This window comes from Eulemur rufifrons, chromosome 15, assembly GCF_041146395.1.
Source record: "Eulemur rufifrons isolate Redbay chromosome 15, OSU_ERuf_1, whole genome shotgun sequence".
NCBI classification, from domain to species: Eukaryota; Metazoa; Chordata; class Mammalia; order Primates; family Lemuridae; genus Eulemur; species Eulemur rufifrons.
Genome location: NC_090997.1, coordinates 11,411,548 through 11,429,171, shown reverse-complemented (window position 1 = coordinate 11,429,171; position 17,624 = coordinate 11,411,548). Strand labels below are relative to the sequence as shown.

The window sequence follows — 17,624 nt, the reverse complement described above, 5'->3', positions numbered from 1 at the left end:
AATCCCAAGATAAGGGACTGGGGCTGCTGCTGAGACAAAGCTTCCAGTCACTCAGGACTCCTCCCTAGCCTCTTATCTACGGCCACTGCACCCCACCCCAGCAATGGGACACTCTTGCTCATCCCAATGTAAAGCCACTTTGGCACAACTACCTAGGACATTTATTTAAAATGCAGATTCCTAGAGTCCCACCTTGGGCACAGGAAGTCAGAAGCGCTGGGCTAGAACTCAGGCTCTGGGTTTTTAACCAGCTCCTGGGTAATCTTTTCATACAGGAAGAGCTGAGAATCCTGGGATTTCCTTCCCCACCTGAAGCTGGGCGGCTCTTTCCCCTAGGACTCCCTGCAGGGTACACAGGAGGTTCTAGATAAATGTGGAAAGAATGTGGTCAGCTCCTTATCGGAAGCACCCTCGTGCTCCCTAGAGTGACAGCCTGTCTGGTGTTCCTGTTCCTGGGGCCACAGACCTTGTGCCTCAGGCCAGGCTAGAGAGTAGGAAGCCATAAACCCCCAGAGCTCAGCACATATCTCCGGCCGGGGCGGGCTGGCACCAGCCTACCCAAAGCTGACCTGTGCTTTGCAGGGGCGTGAAGGAGACTTTTGTTTACTCCTGTCCCCTGGAGGTGTGCTGTGGTTTGCCGGCAATTCAGTACACCCGTACACACCCTCTCTGCTGCCTCCTTACTTATATAAGCTCCTCTTGTCACTCTAGTTCAACTGCAGAAAGCCAGGCCCTCCCTGGACCCCTGCAGACCAGCTACAGGGTGCCCTTTCTCTCCCAGCCAGTAAATTTCCCCCCCACCCCCGATGATTTTGTCCACAAGACCAGCCAATAAATTAGTAACAATCATAATATCATTATTATCAGTTACCACTTATCGAAGCAGACTCTTTGCTAACAACTACGTCCGTCTTCTCAATTGAGGAAACAGACTCAGAAGGAGGCTCAGAGAGGTCCAAGAACTCGAAGTCATTCTAGCTCAGGGCCACTCAAGCATCAAAGTGCATCCAGTCCCCTGGGGTCTTGTTAAGATCAGATTGTGATGCAGCAGGTGGGGGTGGAGGGAGAGCCTGCCTTTCCCACAAGTTCCTGGTGAAGTTGTTCTGCTGGTCCCACGCTGGGAGTAGCAAGTCCTGGCCAGGAAGTAGAGGGTCCTGTTTGCTGTGCTCGGCCCCTTTCAGTCCCCACAGTGGGGGTCCTTTGAGCTGCCCCACCGCAAGATTCTTGCCTTCCTATTCCCTCCTCCCCCACTTTGTGGCTCCCTGCCCCTCCTCCCCTCCGCCCTAGCCCAGCCCTCCTTGTCCCCTCTGTCCTTGGACAGAGCCTCTCTCTGGTGCCCGGGTCAGGCCTGCTGGGGCTTGCTGGGACAGACTGGCCTTTTCAGGTTCCTGTCATGTGGACCTGCTAATTAGCAAGGAAGGGCCTCATTAACGCCATTTGTGGGTTACACTCACACGGGGCTGCCCTGAAAGGCAGGGCTCCCCTAGTGGCCGATGACTGGACGCCCCAGCTCGTACCTCATTGCACAGTATCCCATTCTACATCCACAGTGAGGTGGAAGTAGGGTGAGGTCTGCTTTAGGGTTCTGGGTTACTCTGGGTCAAGGCGACAAACTCCCCAAGCTTGGGCCCCTCCCCTCCCAAGCCCCTGGAATCGAATTAGGCCTGTAGCCAGTGCTCCCGAGGTCATCTAGGGGCTCCCAGCAACCCAACGCCCCACACTGTCGTTCCAGCCCTCCTCCCACCCCTGATAGCTTCCTTCCTTCCCCTGCCCTGATTTTGGGAGGCTTCCTACAAAGAAGGAGTAATTATCCCCATTTTACAGGTGGGGAAACTGAGCCTGCCACAGTGCCCAAAGCTCTCGGGTGTTCCGTGGAGGAGCTGGGATGTGAACCCAGACGGGATTCCCAGGTCCACTTGCTTCCCTCTAGGCCTCACCAACTTTGAAATCCCACTCTGGGAAAACAGGAGACCGAGGGAAGAGACCCTGGATTCCTACATTCTTTCCTTGTGGGGCCGGCTGTGACCAGAGGGAATTAGACTCCAGAGTCAGGGTGCCTGGGTGAGCATGAGCTGTGGGACCTCGGACAGGGGACTTAACCTCTCTAAGCCTCAGTTTTCTCATCTGCAAATTGGGAATAATAAAGGTACTTCCCCTACAGGGTTGTGAGGGCTTAGAATACTTAGAATATTATGAGGGCTCATAATACATGCATACTAGATGGGAGACTTTTAAGTATTATCAAATTATCTCTCCAGTTTGGACCTATCTAGTGTTTGGGGAAAGAGCTGAATAACTGTCTCGGAATCATTTTGACTTTGACCTCCGTGGATCCGTGGGCAGCTGTGGGGCTGGGGAGGAAGAGCGTTTTACCAGGCTTCAAATCCTGAACTCTGGCCGGGCACAGTGGCTCACATCTGTAATCCCAGCACTCTGGGAGCCTAGGCAGGAGGATCACTTGAGCTCAGTAGTTCGAGACCAGCCTAAGCAAGAGTGAGACCCCCGTCTCTACTAAAAATACAAAAATTAGCTGGTGGCAGGTGCCTGTTGTCCCTGCTACTCGGGAGGCTGAGGCAGGAGGATCGCTTGAGCCCAGGACTTTGAGGTTGCTGTGAGCTATGATGACGCCACAGCAATCTACCTGGGACAACAGAGTGACACTCCGTCTAAAAAAAAAAACCAAAAAAAAAAACCCAATCCTGAACCCCATGAGAAAAGAAATGCAGAAGACTCAGTGAGGCACGTCCTCGGGGGGAGAAAGGGAGGGAAGAAGGGCTGGGCGTCAGGGAGTAGCTTGTGCCCGTCCCTCAGCTGGCCCGGAGCTGGCCCTGTCCCCTCCCACATTTAACACACCCTACCCCAGGCTGAGAGAGCCAGGTTTGCCTGTTTGGGGACAGGCAGGGAGCCAGGTGCCCTGTGTAGGGCACTGCACCACTTGTGCGTGGAGCCCGCACTGCACATCGGGGCCCTGCTTCCCCCCTGGCACCACCACTGCTTGGCAACCTTGGACCAGCCCCTGGCACTCCAGGCCAAGGCTCCCTATCTGCAAAGAGGGTGGCTGGGACCAGCCCCAAGTCTCAGGACTCAGAGTGACCCCTGACAAGAAAGCAAAGGGCCGCCTGCCTCCCAGTGGCATTCTCCTGTGGGTACAGGTGTTTGCCACTATTTGCAAGTGACACACCGCCCGGATTCAAGCTCAAAGCCCAAACTCTTGGTGGAGGGAGGTAAAGTGGGGAGAGAGAGAGAGAGAGAGAAATGATGATGATGACGATGATCATAATAATGATGGTGACAATAACCAGCCCTCTTAATTACTGAGCATGAATTATCTGTTAGGCACTGCGCTCACATTTTGTACACTCTCTCGTTCAGCCTCACACCAACCCACCGGCAGGGACCATTTACAAAGAAGAGGAGACAGCCTCAGAGAGACCTAGTAACGCTCCCAGGGCTCCGCAGTTAAGTGATGGAGCAGGGACTGGAACCCAAGTTCAGCCGGGCTCTGAACCCACAGCCTTGGCTGCACGATGTCCCACCTCCCCCCGATGAGGAGCTGTCCTTCTGCCGGGTGCTTGTGGCCTGGGACAGAGCCAGCCACAGCCCAACTGCCCCTAGGGCCAATGGCAGGGCCAGGTTCTCCCAGAGAGAAGGGGCAGGAGAACTGCCCGTCCCCCGGTTCAAATTAGAGGTGAAATCCTCCTGCTTGGCGCCAAGAATCGTTTTTAAAACAAGTTTTTGGATGTCAGGTGGTATTTATGCAACCCAAATCCTCAAGGGAGTATAAATAAATGCAAAGCCGCTCCTTCATTCCCCATCGATACATGAAGGAGAAATGTTGAGGGAGAAAATCTAGAGGAATCCTGCACACACTCCTGTCAGAAGGAGGATTTAATTGGAGGAAGGGTTCGGATTGTTTTAACGATCAGGTTTGGGTAAATGGAGGCAGGCCTGGACTTACTCCTGTCTCATCATTGCATTGCTTGCAGGCGAATCAGTTTGTGGTCCATGTGGGGCTCAGGCCCTGCTCAGAGTCTGCTCCTGGGGTCTCACAAGGCTTCCTGGCTGCTGGAATTGTCCCAGGGCTCTCTGGAAGCTGCTCGCTTTCTCTGGAAGCTTCTGGTTCTGAGGGCAGCTCCCTCACCTTCCCCCCCTTCCGAATCCCACCTGGCCGTTCCAGCGCTGCCTCTCTGATCCGTGGGTGTGGCGAGCATGAAACCCCCGAGATCCTCAGAGCCCTTCCCGGGCAAAGGCAGACACAGAGGAATTCGCACTGTTCAGAGTGGACGAGACACCAAGTAGGGCCCCTGTTTCTGGCTGAGCAGTCTCATTCCCGGGGCAAATCAGCTTCCTCTCCAGCCACCCCCTGCCCCTCCTCCTTCCCCAAGAGACACCGGGGCATTCCTAGCCCTCATCTCCTCAATTGCGGAGGGGGCTGCCCCTCAGGAAGGCCCATTCTGTGTCATCCCCGACACTGAGATCTGAGCAGAGTTCATCACTGCCACAGGAAACTCCCCAAGGTGGGACTCTGTTGTCCTTCTGCCTAGTTTCGGGCCCTGACCTTGAGGCTGGGAAAGCCCCAGCCCTGACCTTGAGCCCTTGGAGGACCTAGTTTATGGTGGTGGCCACGCACACCTCACCTAATGGTGTGCGAGTGACAGGACCTGGGCCAGTCCAAGGGCCCAGGACAGTCTGCCAAGTTCTAGCCACATCTCCTTTCCTTTTCTTTCTTTTCTTTCCTTCCTTTCTTCCTTCTTTCCTTCTTTCTTTCCTTCTGTTTTTTTTGGGGGCTTAAAACAACACAAATTTATTCTCTTACAACTCCGTAGGTCAGAACGCTGATGCAGGTCTCAACAGACTAAATTAAGATATTGGCAAGACTTTATTCCTTTCTGGAAGCTCCTGGGGAGAACCTATTTCCTTGCCTTTTCTGGCTTCTAGAGGCTGCCTGCATTCCTTGGTTGGCAGCCCCTTCCATCTTCAAAGCCCGCCGTGGCCAGTGGGTGGAGGCCTTCTCACATCACTTCACTCTGACTCCGCCTCCGTCGTCACATTTCTGTCCCTGACTCCTAGACACACCTCTTAGCACTGGGAAATCAAACTGGACTTCCCAGAGGTGCCCCGTGGGCAGGGGAGCCACCTGGGCTACCACCCCTGCTGACCACGGCTACTCCCCTCTACACGTTTTGCAGAGAACAATTGTATTCTTAGAAAGGTTCCCCTGTTTAAAACACCCACAAGCCAAACAAAACAACAGTGCCTCGGAGTCAGGGCTGACTCATGAATCTGTGAGGTGGCTAGAACGCCGGCTTGGGGGTCAGATGGCCACAGCTCAGATCTGGCCCTGTCGTGACCAGCATGGCTTTGGGCAAGCTGCGTCCCCTCCCGCCACTGCCCATTGCTGCTCCTTGGCCAGAGTGGAGCCTTCCTTACCCCGAACAGCACTCCTGCCCTTCACACCCCATCCTCCCTTCACACCCCATCCTCCTGTCTGCATCCTGTAACAGGTGGGGCGATGATTCCTCCCTTTGTGGGTAAGGTGTGCGGTGGCTTAGAGATCAGGCCCTTGTGGGAGACTCTGGCTGCAACACAGAGAGGCTCTGGGCAAGTTATTTGACTTTCTTGTGGCTCAGTTTCCTCATCTGTCAAACAGGGTTAATGACCATACCAATTTGCATGGGGCTGTTTAGAGAACTGAATGAATTAATAACGTGTACGATGCTTAGAACAGTGCCATCAAAAGTGCTCAGTAGGTTTTACCTTTTATTATTATTACCCTGACAGGAATCACCCTTGCCAGGTCACTCAGCTAGAACACTTCTAAAGCTCCTAGGCACACTATAATTGTAGCCATTAACACGACCGCAACTCAACTGTGGAAAGGCGGTTCCCTAAACCCCAGCACTGGTGCAGAGATTAAATAAAATAATTAGAGCATCTGCCTAGGAGCATGGCTCTCGCTCAGTCCCTCTGGTAATCCCCACCCCACCCCAGTCTCATAAGGGCCCAGGCAGCCAGATCACGTCAGATCTAGGGCCTTGGCATCCACACAGTGCTGTCTGGAGAATGTCCCCGGAGATCCTGCCGTCAACACGCAGACTCTTGGAAGTAAGGGAATCGGAGGGCTTTAGTGGTGGCTGCGGGGTGTGTGCTGCTTCTGCTGTTTCTGATTGGGCCAACTCTGCATTCTTACAGCTCCCCTCCCTCGTGCCCCTGGCCAATCAGTGCCCTGCAGCTCTGGGCATGGAGCTGGCAGCCAGGACGGGGCAATCATGCTTGTCCAGAGTGCACGGGGCAGGCCACTGCTAGGAACTGGAGTTCCCGGGGACACGTGGAGCACACAGAGAACCCGCCGTGTGGGCCCCTTTCTGAGAGGTGGAAAATCTCGAATGTCCCAGCCAACTTTCTGCCTTGGGAAAGCAGCACACAAGGGACTCCGCCTGCAGTTGCTGGGACATTCCCAGGAGCCTCCCTGTCACAGCCAAAGCCTAGATCCCCACCTGGAGGGCTGTGGCCATAGGTGTAGGGATTTGGGATGGATGTGCTCTAATCCCAGGAACTTCCTGACCAGCCAGTCTCTTTTGAATAAATCATTCGACTTTTTTGCAATTTTTTCCTAAAGTCACTTGCTAGGGGAACAGTCATCACGATTACTTCAGTGTTCCAGTTAGTAGGATTCTGGCCAATTGGGATTTTGACTTTTCTTCTCTTTCCTCTCTGGCTACAGACGAGGAGAAGGTCCCTCACCCCCCTGTTAAGTGGAGGAAAGCCCTCCCTGCTCATGACTCACATAGCAGGAGGCCCACAGAGATCCCTGCCAAGGGAACGTGAAATTCCTACCAATGTGCATCAAGGATCCTGACGGAGTTGAGAAAGGGCGAATGGCTCCTCACGCCTCCCCCTACAGTAGAGCAGCCCAGAAACTGGAGGAAGAGGAAGGTCCTTTCATATCATCTTCCTCCAGGGCAAGGTGCCATGTTTGTTGAGCACTTACTATATGCTGGCCACACTTGCTCCTCACGACATTCCTATAAGGCACTATCATCGCTCCCATCATACAGATGCGAAAACTGAGGCCCTGAGAGATTCAGCTCTCGGTGGCAGAGCTGGGATTTTAACTAGGTCATACTGACCCTACTGCCCCACTCCTTCTGCTCTGCTCTCAAGGGTGCGTCAAACAAAGCCATGCACACAACCATGGGTGGCTTGGTGGCCAGGGAAGTCTTGAGTTGAGGAGTCTGGAAGATGGGGTATGGACCACGGGGGCACTCTGCTTGTTTCAGATTAGCAATTCAAACACTTGAGAGAAGAGCTGGTTTGTTTTCCTCCCTCTCTCAGAGATAAGCTTTGGCTGGGGCCTTGACCAAGCTCCCAGGGCCCCAACAGGAGGGACAACTTGCTGTGGGTGAGAAGGCTCCGGACTTGGAGCAGGGGAGGTGAGGGGAACAGAAATGGCTGCTGGGGTCTGAAAGCCCCCAAAACACTGACTCCCTCCCATGGTGCCACCGCAGGGGGTCCGTTAGCACACACCCCATCTGCAGGATCTATTACGTGAGAGGCGCTTAGCTCAGTCAAACGGGGCAGCCCTGGCTTTCCTCATTGGGAACTGAAGGGTAGACTAGACTCGGTTGGCCAGACGCCCTCGATCTCCAGCTCATGGTCTCCCCTCCCTTGTGTCCTCTAGATGGGATCTATTACGGGGACAATCGCTTTAACACTGTGAGTGAATCAGGAACAGCCACGCTGAAAGCTCGGCCCAGAGTCCGGCCCCTGCTGACCTTCCTTCCACTGGTGAGTACCGTTCTGCTCTGGGCTCTGAGGGTCTTCTCTGGGTGGGGACACCTCGCCTGCCATAGAGGAAGCAGCCCCACCTGCCCTGGCCTGAGTGGACATCACCCTCTGTCCATTCCCTTCCTTCCTGATGCCAACCCAGGGAGGCTACAGGAAGGAGGCATGGCCAAGGCTCATGGCAGGAAGTCTGGGATTAGGGCTGGCAGCTCCTCTGTGGCTGAAACCCTGGGAGAGGCTATGGAGAAGTTGTGTGCAGAGGTGACACAGCGGTGGGTACATCCAGCTAAACAAGTTCATTTTCACGATCATTGATGGCTGTCTGCTTCGTGCCAAGGCCTGTGTTAGATGCCGGGATGCAGAGATGACTGAGTCAGTGTTGCAGCTCCCAAGGAGCCCCCTGCCTGCTGCAGGAGATGAATGAGTAACTACACTGTTAGAACACGGGCCAGAGCAGGGATAGCCAATCCAGCCTTAATGGCTGGTCAGGGAGGGCTTCCTGGAAGAGGGGACACCTGAGCTGCCTCGTAGGACAAATAGCAGTGACCCTTGGGAGAAGGGCATTTGGGACAGATCTCTTTATGGGTCGAAACTACAGGAAACCAAAACTCCCCTCTGGAGCCCGTGGTTGGGCTTTAGTTCTTTGATAAGGGAGAAAGACCAAAACAACTACCCTATGACTGGTTCTACTTTCTGCGATGAGAATTCCTGGATTTTCTGGGACATTTTAGATAAGTGCTGACCAATGGAGATATAATGTAATCCTCATATGTAATTTAAAATGTTCTAGTAGCTACGTTAAAAGTAAAAAGAAAAGGTAAAATAATTTTAATAATATATTTTACTTAACCCACTATAGTCAAAAGATTACCATTTCAACATTTAGTATAAAAACAGCAAAAAAAAAAATAGTAATGAGATATTTATATTCTTTTCTTCATACTCAGTCTTCAAAATCTGGTGTACTACACAAGTAGCACATGCCACTTCTGACATTTTAAGCATTCGATAGCCACTTGTGGCCAGTGGCTGCTATATTGGACATCGATAGCCACTTGTGGCCAGTGGCTGCTGTATGGGACAGCCCAGGTCTAGAGTCTAAACAGCCAGCTTCCTAGAGTCTAGGCTCACTCCTGACTATCAGACCTGCGTCCTGGGTAAGACAATACTGTCACTGGGCTCACAGCATCCTCAGACTTCCGTGAGGGCTTGTGCTCCTAGACGGGCAAGGCTGCTAGTCCTGGTCTGAGCCCTCAGGGCCTGTTAGACTTCATGGCACCCCATGCCTTGGTCCTGGGTACCCACACACCCTGCCCAGCACTGCCTGGCACAACCACCTCCCACTCTCCATCACTGATGTTTTCTGATTTGTCCAACATCACCAAGTGGACCCCAAGATTCTAGATGGGACGGGTAGTGTTTTACATTCTCCTGTGGCATCTCTAATGCCTCTATGTGGAGGGCTGAGCACACAGATCTCTAGGAATATAACTTGAAAATAATTTATTTTCTGCTTATAAAAGCAATTCATGGACATTACCAATAAATACAGACAGTACAACACCACCAACAAAAATGTATAAGCATATAAGTCAGCCCCTAACTTTGTTTCCAGAGATGTATATAACTGTTATGGGGTCATTGCACCCATAAATGCAGATGAGATAATTTTGAGATGTTCTATTTCCCCTCACCTACCCCCAAAACATATACTCAAAATCACAGTGGTATGAGCCCAGAGTTGACACACCTATACCTGTGCTGGTTGCTAAAATGTTGAAATACAAAACCTACAGAGTAGAAATGGCTGTTGCCCCTGAGTGGCTCCTGCTGTCCTGACCCCTCCCCCAGGTCTGGACCACCCCAAAAGGCAGCAACTAAAGGGTTAATGTGGGCACAGCTGGGTTTGTCCTGATTGGTGGGTATCCTGTATCTGCCCCCGGCCACCCACCGTGGGCCCCTCAAAGACCAGGGCAAGTCCTGGCCTTTCTGCTCTCTTCCTGTCCTCTCGGGCTTGGATCAGAACGTGATCCGGAGCTGCACAGCCCCGGGCGGGCCTGGCAGAAGACTCTAAGGCCCCTGGAGTGGGCTGGCTGGCTGGTCGGGCTGCAGTTCTGGGCCGTCCCGGGGAAATGCCTCCTGGGAGCAGTCCTTCTGGGCGGGCTTCAGAGCCAGTCCCCAGAGACGAGGGCTTTTCCCCAACAAACTGTGCCCCCACTCACTGGTGACAGCCGGGGAATGGACACATGGTGAACCAGCAGCTGAGAGGGGCCTGGTCAGGTCCACACCGGCAGGAACTGGCTGACCGAGGACAGGCAGGTGGAGCCGCTTGCCGGTCCCCTCCAGTGGCACAGCCTGTGATCCCGGCCGGCACGTGCTGAGCTCCCACTGCGCCAGGCACCCGTCCAGGTGGATCTTGTGTGTTAACAGAGCCGCCATCTGGGTGACGTCTGTCATCCATCCCCATTCCACACAGGGAGAAACTGAAGTGCAGAGAGCAGGAGTAACTTGCTCAAGGCCACACAGCTTGTAAGTGGCAGAGCCAGGATTTGAGCCCTGCAGCCTGGCCCAGAGTCCCAGTGCTATTCAGGCCATCCTACCGTCTGCACTACCCAGGTTTTTCCTTCCCCTCCCTGGACCAGCCAGCAGAATAATGACGTCCGCCTCCCTGTGTGCCTGTCTGAACCCCTCTCTGGCAGTAGGGCCTGCCAGGCAGCGGGTCTCTTGCCTCTTTTAGATCTTAGACCTCTTTGAACCATGATGAGACCACGGGCCACATACACGAGGTTTTGCACAATTTCAGCAGAAGACTCTCAAGCCCCCAGGAGCCCATCCATGAAGTACCTTTAGATTAGGAACCCTTGGCCCGATGGCCCATATCCCGGGGACAGTTCTGTGCTGCTAATTCAGGTTACAAGATACAGAGTGGCCCCAACATCATTCATCACCAGCCCCTGGGTGGGCGGAATGAAGCCAGCAGCCCGATTCTCTCCTGCTGACCACGTGGCTCCTCTCCCTGGGGCTCTGGGTCAGGTCCTTTGCTTCCTTCCAGCAGGGGCAGGGGGCCGGTGAATGGGGACAAGCGGGAGGACAGAGCTCTGTGTGGGTGTGGGTTCTGTCCCCCAGCCCCGCCAGGTCAGGGTGGGTGCGGAGCTGGGCTGGTGCCTGGGCCCTGCCTGACACTGTCCTAGCTGGCCAGGCCCTGCCTCTCCTTGTCCCCTCTTCCCACATTCAGAGGGCACCTCCCAGGCCAGGCTGCCTGGGGCCAGGGGAGGTGTTAGGTGGCAGCGTCCAAGAAGCCAGATGACAGTTCCCACAAGGGCCTTTGAGCTCCATCTGGGCCTGGGCCATGTTCTGAACATACTCCCTGTCAGTGCCCTACATGAGCCTGGCTGGGGACGGGTTCGAGAGGAGGGGACAAGATGAGGTGGGGAGGGCAAAGACAGGCGCCCCTGCCCCTTCGTTGGAGCGCCCTCACGCCGTCTGTGCTGAAGGTGCCGAGGATTAAGAAATCCTTCCTCAGGCGCCCAGCAGCCAAAGGACAGCTGTGAAGAGGACCTCAGGATCTCTCAGTGGCTGGGACAGGCCCTGGGATTGCTCCTCGAGCTGGCACCAGTCCCAACTTTGCCACTGGGCTGTGGGATAGCTGAGGGCCAGGCCCTTCCTCCCCTTGGGCCTCGGGCTCCTCATCCGTCAGTGGGGGTCACACTGGATGGTCGCCAAGGGTCTCCCCAGCCGTGACTTTCTGTGTTAAAATGACTCCCTAATGGAAGGGCAGAAGGTGTGGTCACTCCCTGGAGGGTCCCCAAAGAAGCCAGGCCCCTGACCACTCCTTGAGCTCTGCTTCTGCCTCTGACAAGGGAGGCATTCCAGCACCGGGGCCGCCGCACCTCCCTACTGGGGGAGCCCTGAGGAGCTGGATTAGAACCACCACATCAGAGCTGGGAAGGACCACAGCAGTCACCAAGATGAGGAAACTGAGGCCCAGGGAGGGGAGGCCCACACGGCTCAACAGAAGCAGAGACAGGAGCCAGGCCTACTCCCCGGGCCAGCCCTGTCCATACCACCAGAGGCCTGGGCTCAATGAGCAACGATCCTTTTTCCACTTCCAAGGGGAAACTGGGACCAGAGCTCAAGCCAGAGCCTGTCCCTCTGCTCCTGAGAGCTGAGCTGACAGACGGTGGGCAGGAGGGTTGTGCTTCTTTCTGGGGCTCCCGCCTGCCCTCCCCAGTCTGAATCTAACCATCCCCAGGGTGATGCATTGAGGGATTAAAAATTAAATGCCAATGCGGCAAATATGGGAAAACTGGCCGGGCAGGTCCCCAGGGGTGCCCAGGGCGGTGAGAGCTCTCTGAGTCACCCCACCCTCTGAGTCAGACAGGCCTGGCCCTGCCAGAGGAGGTCCCCCTGGGCTGGGCAGGAAGCCCCGCCTGCTCTGGACCCTCCCTCTATCTCTCTGCCTCCCTGAGCTCAGAGAGGCTGCTGAAGTCAGCTTGCTCTCTCCCTTCCACCCCACTGCCTGCCGCAGGAGCTAAACTCAGGGCTCAGGCACCTTTCAGGGCTGGGATCTGAGCCCCTTAGGGTGAGCCCAGAATGGCAGTCATCAATGGCTTTTGACCGATGCATGGGGGTGATGCCAGGTGGAAGGGTTGTGGGGCGAGGGTGCTCCATATGTTTGGGGGATGGGGCGTCAGAGGCCTGCCACTGCCAGTACAAGTGGAGCTCCCACCCCCAGCACAGCCCACCCCTTCTCTACCCGCCATTTCCCCACTCACAGCCTGAGCCTCCAAAGCTCCATCCGCACCCTCGTCCTCACCCACCAGCAGCCGACCCTTAGCCTCCCCCGACTCATGGCTGTGCACCGCCAGCCTGAGCTGCCCTCAGGAGGACTGACCAGGGAAAAAGCCCTGGATGTGGGCTCAGGGCCTTTGAGGCAGGGGATTCTGGAGTAGGGTCTAGAAGCGGGTGGTATGGGCTCCAAGGACATGTCCCCTTGACCCTACTGACTCTTTGCCCCACAGGGAGGGCCAAACCAAGGCTCCCCAGAGTATAGGATCCAGGGCAGGTGCCCGAGTAGCCCTGGTCCAGGGGCAGTTCTGGGGTGGCAGGTGGGTCCAGAGGAAGATGGCCTCAACGGTGGAGATTCTTCTCTGGCCCCCAGGAGGGGTCTGGGCTATGGCAGAGTGTGGGGCCCGGGTGGGGGAAGAAATCAAGCTCTTTTATAAAATGTTCACTGGCTCCCAACCTCAGAGAAGCTGCTCTGTGGGGAACACATGGCCTTTCTTGTTCCTCCACACCCCATCCCAGCCAGCGCCCCCACACAACGCCAGGAGAACAACGGGCTGGGCTTCACCCAGCTGGCCCTCATTCTGGGATGGGGTGGGATGGGGTCCCAGCCCCCTGTTCCCTCAGCCTGCAGTGTTGCCCCGAGCCCAGCCTGGCTCTAACTCTGGCTCGATCGAGGTCATCTCCCTCGCCCCCTGCAGCTCCACACCCCACCTGAGGGCTGGGGCCCCAGACCAGGCTCCAGGAGGAGTCGGACAAGGAAGTTTGCATTCCACGATGTGCAGCTAAGACTCTGAGCTGGCTGCTGCCCAAGGTCAACCATGCATTGCCCACTGGCCCAGCCCCTGGTGACCCACCTTTGGGGCTTGGCCAGGCCCTAAGGAATCCCAGGCATGAGGATGTGTGTGTCCCGGGCATGAGGAGGCCAGGGGGGTGGGCTGGAGCCATCAGTGGGGTGAGCCTGCCTTCCTGAGTGCTCAGTGGTGCAGTGGGCTCTGACCCCCAAAACTGCAAAGCGGAGACTAGCCTCATCCTTGAGCAGCCAGTGTTTTCTTCCCTTCCTCCTTCCCTCCCTTTCTTCCTCCTCCTCCTCGACTCTGTAATGTTAGTAGTCAAGAGGGCAGGAGGGGATTCCTGGTGACCTGCCCCTGACCATGGGGAGCACCCAGCTCTTCAGATCTGACTAGAGAGACACGCCCTGGGGGGCTGTGTCAGAGCAGAGTGTCCGAGAACTTGGGCCACTGCTAACCCACTGAGCTTTGATTAGAACCGGGGGAAATAACTTTTCTTGAGCACCACTCTGCAGGACTTAGGTGTGCAGCGGCCTCTGGTGTCACAGCAAACCCAAGGGATGTGGGGTCATCCCCATTTTACAGATGAGCAAACTGAGCTTCAGAAGGCAAGAAAGGGCCACGCTCACTGAGCACTATGTGGTCAGATACTGTCTTTGATCATTTTTAGACAAGGAGTTAAGATCGCAAATCTGGTCTGCCTGACTCCAAAGTTGATGTTCTTTCCACTAAATCACAATCATTTTTTAAAAATTATATATTGTATTGGGTGTTTTTTTTAAATTATGAAGGAAACAAAAGTTCATTGTTAAGAACCAAGAAATAGAGATAAGTATAATGAAGAAAATTTCCTCATAAGTCTAGCATGCAGAGAAAAAAATTAGAAAAAAAAGGGAAGAAAATAAATATATTATTGGAATCGTGCTTCACCCCGCCCACACGTCCTCCCAACTAATCACTGCTGGGAACTTTTCAATGTATGAGGCCGTGATGGTTTTTAAAAGGCTGCTTCAGCTGAAAGGGTTGCCGGCTTGCACACGTCTGGGAAGTGAGGGAGGTGACTGATGGTCTCAGATCTGGGTGTTGTCTGGTGTGAGGACAAGGAAGTGCCCGGTTTCGTGAACTTCCCCACCTGGCGGGGCCAGGGCTGGACTCTGCCCCAGGCCTTGTGCAAGGGCTGTCTGCAGCGGCAGAGCAGGGAGCGGCGTGGCCACGGCCGGCTGCACAGGCTGGCCCGAGCAGGGAGGCCCTGCAGTCCGGCCCGCCAGGGGCACGCTCAGAGGCTCATTTGCGTCTTCTTTGCTTCATTGCCCACAGGACGGTCCACCTGTCTCTTGATGTGGGCTGCCACTCTTGAAGGGCCACACACCCCACTCCCCTGAGTATGTTTCAGGCACATGCCAACCCCTGCAGGCAGCACCCTGGGGCACCTGGGCCCGTCATTTTCCCAGGGCGAGAGCGCCAAGGGTGGGGCAGTGTAAAGCTTGGGACATCGCCAGCTTCCCAACTGACTGCCGCAGTCAGAGTCCATGCTGAGGCCAGCCCTGACTTCAAGCCCAGCCCTCGCTGCCTGGCCCACGGCTCCTGGAAAAGCAGCTTCGAGAACTCTCCCTCCCAGCTCCCCTCCGCTTTCCTCCTGCTTCCTCTTTTGCCTCTCTGGGGTCAGAGAACTTCCTGGAGGCAGTGGCTGCGGTCTGTCCCAACACCCTGTCATTGAGGGTGTTCAGGTCACCGCCCACGCAGCACAGGTGAGCGAGTCACAGAAGGGACACTTTATGGGCCTGAACTCGCAGAACACCGTGGTCAAAGTGATCCTTGGAGAGCGTGTACAGAGAGGCAGAAAACTGAGGCCCAGAGTGGAAGTAACTTTGCTCCGAGTTAATTCATAGCAGACCTGGTACTCAAACATTTTCCTCCTCTCTGTCCTGTACTCTTTCTACCACTCATTCACTCACCCAGGAATTTACTCATTCAGCAAACAATTGTTGAATTGCCCAGTATGTGCCGGGCACATACAAAGAATCAGCCATCACCTGACCCTCAAGTAGGCTGGGCCGGGCCGGGCAGCAGAGACTCCAGGCATCTACAATAGGCTGGAGTTGTGCTAGAGGAAGCGTGAGAGTAAATACTGTACTGGCAAACAGAGCAGGCTCCAAGGTCCCAACATTGGCCCTGCCACTTACTAGCTGTGTGACCTTGGGCAATGTACTCAACCTCTCTGTGCTTCAGTTTTCTCATCTATAAAATAAAACCAATAACCTGCCTCTTAATGTTACTATGAAAACTAACTGAGTTGCTACATGTAAAGTACTCAGAATGGTGCCTTGCACATAGCAGGCTCCTAATAAATGTCAGCTGTAGTAATAATGCAATAGGGCCTGAGGACCACACAGGGAAGAGAAATTAACGCTGGCTGGGGTTGCCAAGAAAAACTTCATAGAGTAGGGACATTTAATCTGGGGTTTAAAGGATAGCTAGGAGTCTACCATGCAAAGAAGAGCATCCCAGGCAAAGGAAGAGTAAGAGTGAGGTTGTGGAGGCCTGAGAAGGTATGGAAATATATCCTAAGTGGGTGCAGTGATTCTCAGGGGGTGGGGGAGGCAGATGGAGCTGAGTCATCTAGAGGCTTTTTCAAGTGACTCACCCACCCCCAGAACCTCTGAAACCTCTGCACAATCCCTTCAAGGGGTGGTCTCTCTGCCCCACTGATGATCACTGCTGCAAGAAGCCCACTTGCTGAAGAGTTAGGCGGGTTCCCTGGATACACCGGAGTGGGAAAAAGACAAGAACCACTAGTTGGAGCCCAGGGTTTGCGGCGTGAATGGGGAGAAGATGGCAGGAGCTGCGGAGGGTCCAGCGTATGAAAGGTCTCAGATGCCATATGAACATGTTTGGACTTCATCCTCTGGACCAATTGGAAAGATTCTGAGCAGGGAAGTGGCCTGCTCTGAGATGCTTTTTGAGAAAGAACATCCTGGTGGCAGGTTTGGAGAAGGAGCAAGGCAGGGGCTAGGGAATTATCTGGAGACAATGGCAATGGTTTGTCCATCTGGGTAAGGGACAGTGAGGACTGAGGAAGGGCCGAGGTTGAGGGATAGCAGGAAGGGAGGACTTGGGAAGTGACTGGCAGAATTGGGTGACAAGCTGGGTTTGTGGGTGACGATCAGGTACCTGGAGAGACAGTAATATATAACTAGCTGGGGGACCTTGGGCTAGTTACGTAACCTCTCTGAGCCTCAGTTTCCTCATCTGTAAAATGGAGGTAGCAAAAAGAGCACCTATCTCACCTGGTTGTGAAAAGGAAATGAGTTGGCCGGGCGCGGTGGCTCACGCCTGTAATCCTAGCACTCTGAGAGGCCGAGTCGGGTGGACTGTTTGAGCTCAGGAGTTCGAGACCAGCCTGAGCAAGAATGAGACCCCATCTCTACTAAAAGTAGAAAGAATTATCTGGACAGCTAAAAATATATATAGAAAAAATTAGCCGGGCATGGTGGCCCATGCCTGTAGTCCCAGCTACCCGGGAGGCTGAGGCAGGAGGATCGCTTGAGCCCAGGAGTTTGAGGTTGCTATGAGCTAGGCTGACGCCACGGCACTCACTCTAGCCCAGGCAACAGAGTGAGACTCTGTCTCAGAAAAAAAAAAAGTAAATGAGTTAAGAGATGGAAAGCACTGGAAGAGTATCTGGTACAGGGTAAGTGCTAGTAAGTAGCAGCTGCTGTCGTTGTTAAGATTGGGAGTCTCGGGAGGCTGAGACAGGAGGATTGCTTGAGCCCAGGAGTTTGAGGTTGCTGTGAGCTAGGCTGACGCCACGGCACTCACTCTAGCCTGGGCAACAGAGTGAGACTCTGTCTCAAAAAAAAAAAAAAAAAAAAAGATTGGGAGTCTGGGGATGGGACAAAGAGGTGACGTGCTGTGCCGATATCCGGTGGATGCACACATTCTAAGTCTCCCCCAGTGCTTTTTCTTTTGATGTCCTTGTCTTTGTTTTGTTTTAGCTTTTTTAAGATACACATAACATAAAGTTTGCCATTTTAACCATTTTAAAGTGTACAATTCAGTGGCATTAAGTACACAACTTTTTTCGTTTTAACTTGTACTGGTGCGCAGAAATGTGGCAGGAAGGGGACAAAGAACTTCCGTAGCCTTCACCACATTCGCCACATTTTGCCACATGTGCTTTACTTGCCCCTCCTTCCCTGTACCTGTGTGTAAGTATAGTTTCTTCCTGAGCCACTGAAGGCTGAGACATTGTGTCCCTTTATT

General features: G+C 54.3%; 1 protein-coding gene across 1 annotated transcript in view; it reads left to right on the top strand.

The window, feature by feature from the left end:
- C15H6orf132 (chromosome 15 C6orf132 homolog) overlaps positions 1 to 17,624 on the top strand; it is a 33,360-nt gene that overhangs the window by 3,571 nt on the left and 12,165 nt on the right. Inside the window, exon 2 of the mRNA XM_069487880.1 lies at positions 7,682 to 7,788. Within this exon, the coding sequence (XP_069343981.1) occupies positions 7,682 to 7,788 (107 nt within the window). The remainder of the gene's footprint in view (positions 1 to 7,681; positions 7,789 to 17,624) is intronic.